The sequence below is a fragment of the Schistocerca nitens genome, chromosome 3, assembly GCF_023898315.1.
Source record: "Schistocerca nitens isolate TAMUIC-IGC-003100 chromosome 3, iqSchNite1.1, whole genome shotgun sequence".
Classification (NCBI taxonomy): domain Eukaryota; kingdom Metazoa; phylum Arthropoda; class Insecta; order Orthoptera; family Acrididae; genus Schistocerca; species Schistocerca nitens.
The window spans coordinates 206,680,506-206,693,397 of NC_064616.1; the positions used below are offsets into that span (position 1 = coordinate 206,680,506).

Genomic DNA, 12,892 nt, shown 5'->3' on the forward strand with positions numbered 1-12,892 from the left:
GCTGAAAAAAAGTTGAACATGCTACTGCTACTACTACTACTACTACTACAACTACTAAGCATCGTGCAATGTGTTAGTTTAAGACAGTTGCAAACCTCAAGAAGACACAGACTTTTCAATAGGTTGCATTCCTTACGCCTCTAATTTGGAATGCATTGAAAGAATGTCGCTGTAGAGAAGACGACACTCCAAAGTGTATCAAATTGTAATACTACACGTTTGGGCACCCACCTGGATGTGGCCAACACAACCTAGATACACATATAATATGAAATGTGAAGATTTTATGTTGTGTAACTGCATAACATTCCTTTGACAATATTACTGAAGCAGTATGAAGAAAGGTCCAGGATGAAAATGCCCTTTTGAACAAACTTCTGTGTGGTGCGCTACTGAAGACTGGCACTGAAGCTAATTCTGCCCTGGAAGCAAAGATTATGGCCCAGTGGCGGACTTGGAAGTTACGGCAGCCACAATCTAGATACACCATTTTGGTAGATCACTTTACCTGTAACACCTTTATTTAAGGCATAATCCTTTCACAGCATTTTAGGTGTATCATCAGGTGCAGTTCACAAAATTAAGTCACTTTCAGATCAAAAAGATAGTACGGAATGACCCAGCATTCATAATCAGCTAATTTTTGCTACGTAGCAGATGTCAAAAATAAAATCCTGTTGAACATGCATGTGATACTGTTACTTGTAGTACCGGGTGAGCTAGCGGAGTCCTCGTGCTGAAATGGCAATCGAAATGCAGACCAATCATCTACAGAATAATGTAAAAGCTGAGCAGCTAACAGTCACCCACCATCTGCCAGGATACGTCCAAATACCCCCCCCCCCCCCCTGCCAAAATAAGAAACAAATAAAATGCTCAGACCCTCCAAAACCAGAGATCCTAGGAAATGGCAATTACAATTAAAGTATGTTTAAGAATGCTGTTTATAAGCAAAAGGATGACAGAAGGAACCTCTACCAATCTGTGTTAGTGTTTTGTGTGACACTCTTGCTAAACAGTCATATATAGCTTTATTTAGTTCACGTGGATACATTGAATAAATGTGAGATTAATGTGGCTGATTGCAGAAGAGTGGGCTGTAGAACAAAAATGCCTACAGTAGATCTTATGCAGGTAAACATACAATGAAGTCAGGCTAATCGTGTGTTGAAATGAAATAGCTATTGCAAAATTACATTGAAAAGAATCCTAACTTTCATTTAGAGGTTTGAAAAAGAAACTATAGATTAAACAGTTTGCACCATTTTTAATTCACACAGTAATAAGTCTGCATATCTGGCCTAACAAATGAACAATGTCTGATCACTAGAAATTGATCCTTTAAAAGTGCTGTAGGACAATTTGAATGTATACCTTTGGCTGTCCACAAATAATTACCTTAAGATTCTTCTTGCTGTTTGACTCCCACAACAGCATTCACTTGTGGATATCAAAGAAGATAATAGTAGTTACTCTTTGTTGTTTTACTGATGCACAATACGCGCAAAGAGTAAGAAAAAGTTGTATGTACTGAGTTGTAATAGAGAGAGAATGTAATGAAGACAGACAAATGCCGCCTGGGTTACTTTGTACGGCTATTCCGATTAACAGTTTTGACCTTTGTTACAGGTCATCTTCAGATCCAGTGTACAATTATTCTTAATTGCAGTTTGTCAGCTGGGTGAAGATTCAGATAAAGGTCCTTAGGGTGCCTCTGAAGACTGACATTTCCCCTGTATGTAAGCAACTTCCTCTCATAGGGTTTCTTATTGTAGGCAGCTACAAAATGTGTAGTAATTCTGTGCTGACTTGCTCTTTCCACAGTCCAGACAAATGCATACACTCATTGCAAAGGAAAGGCAGTTGAAAATAAAAGTACATAGTTGGTGGAAGTGGGCTGTATATTTAACACTCCATTGTGTGACACAGTTACAGGTACATTTGTGTGGTCTGGTGGTAAAGACCCATCTCCCCTACTTCTGCCCTCATACAGCCATTCCCTTGTATGGAAGGCCAGATAGAAATTGTACTGTTTGGTCAATGCTGCACCCTTTTGAGAGCACCTTGCACTGATGCAGAACATTCTGCCCACCTAATTTACATAAATTACACAAATATGAATAATCATAAACAGCCCAAGTTAGGCCCAACAAACAAGGACTTAAAATGTCTGAAGAAATTGTGTCCACTGCTCACAAAGTAACACAAATTCAGTTAGTAAATGAATAGTTTTGAGCTCTAGAGTCTATGTTTCTGTTGGAACAACACAGATCTTTTACAGTGGTCATTTGTAGGTTCCCATTGATAGAGCACTGAAACAACTTCCATCAATCGATTGGGATCAGGGTATGTGCAAGAACTGATTCCAGACCACCACACAAGGTTTGGCAGATTGTCTTCCTGCAGGAGAAGCAATGTACCTGGCTGTAGATTGTCTTTGGTTATGACTCCCTGGTTTAGATGATGGCTCTGAAAGAAATCCTGGCTCTCAGACTGTTGTCAGGATTCACCCATAAGAAAATGACCTGGAGTAAGGCATGAAAATTCATCTGGTTTATCAGGGAGTTGTGTAGTGGGTTTGGGATTCAGACACGTTTCAATTTTGAGTTAGAATTGTGTATAATTCATCAAATACCAATGCTTGGTTTCCCTCAGCCCTCTTTAAATGTGTCTTGCTGGAGTTCATACCTGCTTCCTGCTGTCTACCAAAATGTAGTACCTGAGGTGGAATGAAATGCCACTTTTATCACATTCTATGGTGGATAGTTGTCGATTTGTGTTGCTTGAAACTGAAAGCTGAACAGTTTGTGCAGTTCATGCAGCTCATTCCGTGCTGCCATGAATGTACTCCCATTGTCACTATAAGTGTTTGTACATACAACTCATTGTGAAATAAATCATTGAAGAGCAGCAGTGAAAACTTGAAAGGACAGACTGGTGACAAGCTCAACATATACTGCCTCAACATATATAGCTTGAAAGGCTAGACCAGTGTAAAGCTCAACATATACTGCCTTTGTTAAGATGCAAATGAACAACACATTGTAGACCTTTGCCCTAGTTCTGCTCCTCTTTCCACTATTTCTGACATATGTTGACCCTCCACAGTCAATGCCACAACTAAGGGAAAGTGTGCTTTGTTCTACTCTGACTGAAGGAAGTTGTCACATGAGCTGGGTTGCTGTGGTTGCCTTTGAGTTATAGCAGTGAAGGCAGTTGACAATTACTTGCCTGGTTACATATCTTCTGTCGGGTATCAGTTCCTTTGTCTTGGGCTTGCTAACAGGTGATGAGGTCCTGTGTGTAACAAATGAAGATATTTTACCTGACTATTAATTCAGGTGTGTGGTGGGATGAGAAGTTCCGCCTTATGCAAGACACCTTTTTTCTTTCGTTTCACCCATACATGTTTCAGCACTTTTGTGCTATCATCAGTGGGTTCTATTTTTATTTTTAACTTACATTATATTATTGTCCTCTTGTTTTGGTAGCTGTTATGCTACACAATATACAACATGTCATAGTTTTGAAGTTGTGGTACGTTTTCCTGTTTTGTTGGCGAAGTAAATGGGCTTACTTCTGTGCCTGTGTTCGTATGGTAATGTAGTTTTTCGATTACTCAAAACATAGGCGGAGTTTTCGCTGCCATTACGTGTTGTTGGGTGAAACAAAAGAAAAAAGGTGTCTTGCATAAGGTGTAACTTCTCATCCCATTTTCTTAGCAAGCACGGAGACAACAAGAAGAACTGCACCACAAGATGATTATCAGGTATGTGGTGTTCAGGAAGAAGAATCATGGGGTACTTCTGGTTGTAAGAAGCCTCTGACTATTCCAGTCTGCCACTCACCCTCAACACCTTGTTATTTGACCAGAAAGGGATGAAGTGAATGCAGTTTGCTTTCCTTTGGGATTGTTCGGCCATTTTGTAGTTCTTCAATCTTCTTGTAATTGTCTTGCTGTTGTATCAAACAAATGAATGCATTTTCTGCTGTGTGAAGTTCTCCTGTAGTTAAGTTTCCTCTGAATTGATTTCGCAAAATACTCCTCCCTTGACCACTCTTTTTCCATGTACATAGAAACAAGACTTAATTTCTTCTTGTTGCCATAACCGTTCAACCGGTTAGGGTGGTTGTTGCATGTGAGGCACAACAGTATGCTTTGTGTGTTACACGTGAATGAGTGGCGGTATCTTTCCTGACACAATCCAACGAAACACTCTCTTGTAACGTTGGTTGGTTCTCTCTCTTTAGCTGACCAGATTTCAGTACTTCAAAAAAAGATTGATGCTCCAAGCAGAAGATAAATCTCACCAGTTTCTTTGAATGATGGATTTGCTAGCGTTATGTGCTTAGGAAGTTGCTAGGTAGAGGTTTCAAAGGATTTTGTTGGGAGTGGTCCTGTTATACATGACAGTAATGCACGGGTTGCATGTGTGTGGTAGTCAGGTACTCTTGAGGAAATGTACACCTTGCAAATGTGTGACAATTCTATGGTTTGAACATTGCTGACACCACTTATTGGAATTGGATGCTGGTTGGGCTGTAGTCCCATCCAATCTTTTAAACTCCTAGACTTAAAGATCATTTGTGAGGCACTGTCAATAAGTGCTTGGCATTGGTATACTTTACCTTTCTTCTTGGCATTGTTTACAAGGGCAGCTGATAACAGTACTTTTGCATGCTGGTGGTTTCCTTTCACACTGCTTTGTTTGCTGTGATGGTATACCCACTTCTTGCTTTTTATTGGCACTGTGACACTCTTGTTCCTTATGCAGTAGCATACTGTGGTGCTTGTTACAAATGTGGCAGCTGCCATTATGACATACCTTCTGCCTATGATTTGTACCTGTACAGTTGAAGCAGCTTTTGTGTGTTCACAAAGTCTAGTCTCCTTGCAGTATCGCTCTCTTTGAACTTGGGACACAGACTTAGTTTGTGCACTGAATTAAAGAATTCGCAACTGAGAATGGTGGCAAGAAATCTTTCTCGAGAACTGTGCTCTTGTGCAATGTTAGTATGCTCCATGGCTGGCTGGTGGGACTGATGCAGGATTTTGTCTAAATGAATAATGTCTTAATTTCTGACAGCTAGTTCCTAGAAATGTTACCAGACATTTCAGACAAGGAAATGTGATGTCAGCTGTTTTAAAAATCCCACTGTTTCCTGATTTGCATTAATATGTTGCAGCAAATGTTGCATTAGTAACAGTTCATGGAGTGGAATGCCAGCCTGCATGACGTCAGTTGCGTTTGGATTTCTCATCAGATGGTTGATTAACATCAATAAGTCATTAGCAGATTCAGATTTGGCGGTGGATGGATTCAGCAGTTTCTTTGCCTGTCAATGAAAATTAGCTTGGGATTGTTATGCCTTTGAACAATGAGATCACATGCAATCTTAAAGTTACTTTCTGTAACTGGTAAGTTTTCAGTCAGCTTACGAGGTTCACCAGAGACACATGTCGACAAATAATAATATCGTTGAACGTAAGTTAAGGCCTTATTGTTAATAACTAGTGCCTTAAAGATACCAGAAAAAAAATGCACAAAATCTGCAGCACTACCATTGAATTTTGGCAGTGAAATTGTTGGGAGCTTTATTGCATGTTCATTGCATGAACTTGCAGAATGAGGTGGTCAGACATCATTTGACTAGAGTAATGGCGTTGTCGTTGATGCTATATGTAAGCATAAGTCTTCAAATGATGCCGTGTCTTTATGGTGAGGTTCTTCCAGATCGTTAATATCTCACTGAGTTTGGATGTTGTATTCTTCTTTTCTTATATTTAATAATGACTGCTGTACTCTAATGTCATTGAGATTTGATCCTGCCTGAAAGAGGTTTACAAATGTGGAGAGTCTAGTCGCTTGTGACTTTATCACTGTTCTTTTCTTAATTAAACTTAGTTTCTCGGCAGAATCCATGATTAAGGATGTTAGTATGGGAGATGATAGATTAAGGAAATAGAGTGAGATTGTTTACAGAGCATGGTGCGATACCTGTGGTGTGCTCACTGGGCTGCAGCTGCTGGCAGCATTGGCGACAGACAGTGCTGCTCACTTGTGTCATGGTGTCGGAACTGTGAGGATGTTGAGATGTCTGCTGGCTTGAGATGCACTTCAAAACACTATTCTTGTGGAATCTGTAGTCTGGAGAGCTCTACTGCAGGCATACCTCACTGTTGGTGTGTGGGAGAAATTCTTAATGCTGCCTAGTCTCAGAGACTCGCACACAACCACAGTAGCCTTATACTGATAGCTTGCGGTACATACTAATCGAAGCACATAATGTTTGTGCTGGAACACTTTCAAATAGTGTTATTTGCACCCAGAGGATCAAAATGTAGGCAGGCACAAAACACGGTAATTCTGCGCTGCCTCACACTTTCCACAGTCCAGATGAATGCATACACTCATTGCAAAGGAAGTGACATTGAAAATAAAAGTACATAGTTGGTAAAAGTGGACGGTGTATTTAACACTACATTGGGAGACAAAGTTACAGGTATATCTGCATGGTTGGGCAGTCACGACTTGTCTCCGCTACTTCTGCCCTTGTCTGGAGGTCCTACGTGTGGAGGCAGGGAAGAAATCCTTACCTATAGCGACTGGTCAATCGCTGCTGCTCTGCCCTCATGAGGGCACCTTGCACCAGTACAGTACACTTATTAACACTGAATAATTTAATATTGTTGCAGTTGGCTCAACATCGCAAGGTATAAAGAGTCAGTCCTTAACCTACATCTGCGTCTACATACATACTCCACAAGTCACCATATGGTGTATGACAGAGAGTACCTTTTACCACTATCGGTCATTCAGTTTCCTGTTCCATTCGTTGCTCTACAAGTCCTGAATCCTCTTATGTCTTCACAGTCCTTACGTGAAATATATGTTGGCATCAGCAGAATCCTTCTGCAGTCTGCTGCAAATGCCATTCTCTAAATTTTCTCAATAGTGTTTCATGCAAAGAGCGTCATCTTCCCTCCAGGGATTTCCATTTTAGTTCAGGAAGTCTCTCGTCTCTCTGTGATTGTTACTTGTTTGAACCTGGAAGTAACAAATCTAGTGGTATGCATATGAATTTCTGCACTGTCTTCCGTTAATCTGACCTGGTGGGGATCCCAAACACTCCAGCATTACTCAAGAATGGGCCACATTAGTGTTCTATATGCAATTTCCTTTATAAAAGAGCTACACTGTCCAAAAATTCTCTCAATAAATAGAAGTCTACAGTTTGCCTTCCCTACTAACGACCTTATGTGCTCATTCTATTTCATATAGCTTTGCAACGTTATCCCTAGATATTTCATTTTTGTGACTGTCAAGCAGTACAGCATCCGAACATTACAGGATAGTTTTTCCTACTTGTCTATTTTAACTTACATTTTTCTATATTTAGGGCAAGGTGTCATTTATCATACCAAACAGAAACTCTGTCAAAGTCACCCTGTAGCCTCCAACGGTCACTGTGGTGACAGTACTTTCCCATAAAGTACAGCATCATTAGCAAACAGTTGTTGATTGCTGCTCATCCTGTCAGTCTGATCACGTATGTATATAGAGGCCAAGAGTAGTCCTGTCATGCTCCCTGAGACACTCCTGACAGTATCTTCATCTCTGATGAACCCTTGCTGTCCAGGACAACCTATTGGGTAGTGTTACTGATTAAAACATGGAACAATTCGCATATGTGGAAACCTACTCTGTATGCTTGGACCATTGTTAAGTCTAAAGTCGGGCACTCTATTGAATGATCTCTGGCAATCTAGTAATGTAGGACCTGCCTGTTACCGTTCATCCATGGTTCACAGCAAATCGTGTGAAAAAAGAGAAAGCTCAAGTTTTACACAAGCGATGCGTTGTAAATGCATGCTGAATTGTGGATAGCAGCTTTTCTGTCTCAAGAAAATTTACTATATTTGAACTGAGAATATACTTGAGGTTTCTGCAGTAAACCGATGTTGAAGGTATCTGTCTGCAATTTTGTGGATCTATCTTTTTACATTTCTACAGGAATACAGGAATCATCTGTGCTTTTTTCCAGTCTCTTGGGACTTTGCACTGCGTGAGATATATGCGATAAATCGCAATTTAGGTAAGAGGCCAGTGCCAAAGAATACTCTCTAAAACTGAACTGGGATTCCATCTAGACCAGGAGATACAGTGATACCCTGCTTTTACACTTTTCAAGGGACTTCAAAAAAATGGCGTAAAATGCAGGAAAATGTAAAATGTGGGAAATAATGTTTTAAGCTGTAAAAGTTATGTATAGGATACCCCCTTGCACTTTGTGTGATATCTGTACATAGCAGGCATCAAAAGACTTGTCATGGACTTGTTTATTATCTAATAAAAGCTACTGATAACTGTGTGGGAAGTAGGAACATTGGACTCAATTTCATATGTCATAATAGATGTTTTTGAAAGCCTGGAGCTGTCATTTACTATTTAAATAATGAAATATGCACTAGTTACGTATTTTTTCATGCTTAACATAATGCTTCTTGAGAATTTTTCCCATTGTCAAGTGCAAACATGTAAATAAATATTTTATATGGTGTTTGAATATGTGTTATTCTGCGTCTCTTGCACTGTAGTAGACTTTTTGAGGTTATCAGGTACAGTGCCTCATCAGTTATGTAGAAAACCACACACACAGACAGACACACACACACACACACACACACACACACACACACAATCTATCACTCCCATTGTTTGTTTGTGTAACATCACAAAAAATGCATAAGTAAATACTTTATAATAGAGGGAAACATTCCACGTGGGAAAAATATATCTAAAAACAAAGATGATGTGACTTACCGAACGACCTGCCAGCGCTTTCGTCGGTAAGTCACATCATCTTTGTTTTTAGATATAAGTAAATACTTTACTTGATTACGGGAATAAATTCTCAAAACACGTTTTGCTCAGCATGAATAAAATACGTAGCCGGTGCTGTGTTTAAAGTAAAAACATTTGAGCAACGCAAAGTGAATGACAGTGTTAACTAGCGCTCCAAGTGGCCACACGCCGAAACATGCACTAGCAGTCACGAAACTGGGTTTGCGCACTAGAGACAGTTTGGAAATGGTTGTGATTGGTCATAATATCTTCATTCGAACGAGCCTAGTTACTCACATCAGCCACCACGCCAATTAGAGCTTGGCAGCGGTGGGAGATATGGCACGAATTGTTCGAACTTTTACACGTTTACCGGTTCAAATTCGCTGAGTAGAGTGCCCTTGTAGTAGACTGTTAAGGCAGCCAGTCCACAGTGAAGTAGCCGAAAGGGCACGCGTCAACTCACGCCGTCTGGCGTTAAGTCTGGAACAGGATTCGTAATGAATGTGATAAAGAAAAGAACGTAGCTACTAGAACACTTAACTTTTATATCGTCCTTTGGTATACAGCATTCTTGATGATACAAGTGAGACTATCTTGAGATACATGCAATGGTACAAATGGCGCCTTGCTAGGTCGTAGCCATTAACTTAGCTGAAGGCTATTCTAACTGTCTCTCGGCAAATGAGAGAAAGGCTTCGTCAGTGTAGTCGCTAGCAACGTCGTCGTACAACTGGGGCGAGTGCTAGTCCGTCTCTCGAGACCTGCCGTGTAGTGGCGCTCGGTCTGCGATCCTGACAGTGGCGACACGCGGGTCCGACATGTACTAATGGACCGCGGCCGATTTAAGCTACCACCTAGCAAGTGTGGTGTCTGGCGGTGACACCACAGCCCTGGTGTCGAGAAACTTAACCACATAATATTTGTAAACACTACTGGACAGCCAACATAATTTTTTTTCTCCACAAACATTTTTTCGTAATGCGTAAATCGCAGAAGGAAAACTTTCCGGGAACATAAGTGGGGTTATACTGTGTTTGCTTTCAACTCTATCAGTTGCTTCTCAGTGCCATGGGCACCTATTTCTATGTCCTCCACACAAGTCTGTGTAATGGTCGAACAACAGTATGCCTGCATTATACTATGTGAACGAGGTCTTAAACACAAAATTCAGAACTTCAGCTTTGCTTTTGCTGCCTTCTGACCTGCTCGGCAATTTTACTTACGGCCGGAATTTTTAAGGTTCTCAGCAAGATCTTTTGCTAATGTATGATGGTGGAAGTTTTATTTTTTCGCATTGGTCGTTTTATAAACATGTGACTCAGCATTTTTTCAAATTTTCTTATTTAACCACTGTGGGTGTTTTCCATCCTTAGTACACTTACTCGGCAAACACTTCTTCAGAGCACAATTTACAGTCAGTTTAAATTTTGCCTCTGACAGGTATTTGAAATGGTGTTCAACATTTGAAGCTTCCATTTGTGTAAGTTTTCCATGGAAAGTGAAACCAACTGGAGTAGCACAGTGGTAAGACAATGGAGTTGAATTTAGGTGTATGGGGGGTTCAGATTTCCTCATGGCCATCCATATTTAGGTTTTCCCTTACTTCCCTTTGTCACTTCATCCAAATGTCGGATTGATTTCTTTGAATGTGCACAACAGATTTCTGTCTCCATTCTGAGCTCCTACCCAGTCTCTTGACGCCCTTGGCATAGATGGGACGTTAAATGCGGATAATTTTCCTTCATGGGAAATGAAGGATTTTAGTGCCTAATCTCAGGTTTTTAAGTCTATATTGAAAATATTTCTCATATTGTGTTTCTCATTTACTACTTTTTATCACGTAGCTTTTCATACTAGTGTTGCAACATTTCTCACATTCGTATAACAGTTAATTGTACCTTTATTCTCCACCTCTTCACACAATATCTAAATTTGGTACATATTTTACATTGTTTCCACGTTTTTGTGTGTGAATTGGCCTCAAAACAAGCTCTCCTCTACTCTTCTCACAAGCACACACAATTTTCTTAATAAAAGGTTCATGTTGCCCATGCATGCAGAGGTAATGTTTGGTTTGTTCTTCTGTGCTTCCTTTGCTGTTAAAAAGACATTAAACACAAAGATTCAGGGAAATAATGTTGCAGAATGTGTCACAGTATGTTAGCAGCCATCTGCTATTATATTGTTGCACATTTTTCTTTCATTGAGGATTGCGTCTGTGTTTGGTAAAACTGCCACTTCAATTGGTGTGCACGCACTAGAACAGTAAAAAGTAACCCCGCATTTAGAACAAGAAACTAACTAACTAATGAGAGTTCTTGTCTGTGTAGTTCAAAAGCACTTACCACTTGAGATGTCCATTACTGTCAAGGTGAGCTTTCGCAGATTGCCCATGGCATTTATTTCCAATGAACCTCTTTGGTTTTGTTCCATTTTCATTTCAGGTCTAGGGAACAGAAATGCAGTAAGGAAATAAATATAAAATTTAAATAATATGCTTTCAAAACAACTGATATGATATGAGAAGTGTTGTTTATAAGGAGGTGAAACTGAGACATTGAAAGTGTTCTCCAAAGTTGAAATTTTTGTGATGATGGTTGCACTGGTTAGCTTGTGTTTCACTCAGCCCTTCTTTCGTTCTATTATGCATAATCCTCTTTTACCCCCCCCCCCCCCCCCCAAAAAAAAAAATGTTATTGTCATCTTTACACATTAAATTGAGCTTAATGATATACCTTATGAAAACCTTACCTAGAAGTAGAGAATGATTCATGTATCTCCGTGATAAGTTTCATTTGCAACTTACACAAATGAAACAATGAAGATCCCACAACATGTTCGTCGAATCAAGGATTTGAAAAAACTACGTCTGATTCAAACTTTGAGTTAAAAATAACTGTGACTAAGAAACAGACTGGAGTATCCTTCAAGAGAGTTGTTACTAAGATCTTGAGCAACAAAAATAATCCACATTATATTTCTGTTGTAGCCAACATGCTGAAAATGTTGAAGTTAAACTGTTTGATGGCATTACAATTCATTGTTTGAACAGTCATGCTGATGTTTTTCTAGGCAGTGTCAGTGATGACCAAGGTGAGCAGATTTATCAAGACATCAAAAGCGACTATACATCAATCCAATTGGAGTGACAATAAATTCCATGTAATAGAAAGGTGTTTTCATGTTGATACTTCAATAAAACCTTTGTTCATATTCAAAAGTGAAATTAACTTTCATTGTAATTACATGTGTGTTCCTAATTTTGTAGTTCATAACCAAGTAATATTGTGACCAAACTGTATGTGATAGAAAAAGACAGAGGTCAGCTGTGGATTCAGTGCCTAAAAACCATGCTGTGGAGCTGTTACCTAATGAAAGTAATCAGAAAACATATTTTGTTGACATGTGATACTTCCACATATTGCCCAGCTCATGTAGACAAAAGCAGTAATATGGTATCCTATATTGCAGAGGAGCGTTCAGTATACCATTTATCTGTAAATTGTGTAACTTGTTTTTGTCCTACGAAAGTTTTCAGGTACAGAAATGGGGTAATAGCCTGGTAGTTTCATAACATACGTGCAACACTGCCTAAAAGCTATAAGCATGCAAACTGCCTGGTATAGCTGATGAAGGGTTTTTATCTGTTGTGTAGATATGTACTAGACTTAGCTTACTTCCCTGCCGTAGAATCAGATCTTACCACATCGTACTGTCTCTGGGTCTGTGCTCATAAATAAGTGTACTATTATAATTCTTTGCTGTGTACAAGTAATACTGTATTTATAATAAGAAGTGATCAGTTACTATTTGGTACCTCTGTTTAGGGTGAAGAATGGAAATCATTGATAACTTTGAATATCTTGAACACTCTTCAGAACATTATAATATGTGGTGGACTCTTGGCTGGCTCATTGTTGTGTGTCCATATGGTTGTTGCAAAGCAAGGCCTCACAGTTGGAGATTATGTGCTGTTTGCATCATACATTATACAATTATATGTTCCTCTCAACTGGTTTGGAACCTATTACAGGTATGGCCTT

At 39.5% G+C, this 12,892-nt stretch overlaps 1 protein-coding gene across 5 annotated transcripts in view; it reads left to right on the plus strand.

Annotated features, from left to right (window-relative positions):
* The window catches only part of LOC126248154 (ATP-binding cassette sub-family B member 6), a 129,285-nt gene that overhangs the window by 33,848 nt on the left and 82,545 nt on the right, over positions 1 to 12,892 (plus strand). For all 5 annotated transcript variants that reach the window (XM_049948896.1, XM_049948894.1, XM_049948892.1 and 2 more), the window contains exon 9: positions 12,677 to 12,882. In XM_049948896.1, coding sequence (XP_049804853.1) covers positions 12,677 to 12,882 — 206 coding nt within the window. The remainder of the gene's footprint in view (positions 1 to 12,676; positions 12,883 to 12,892) is intronic.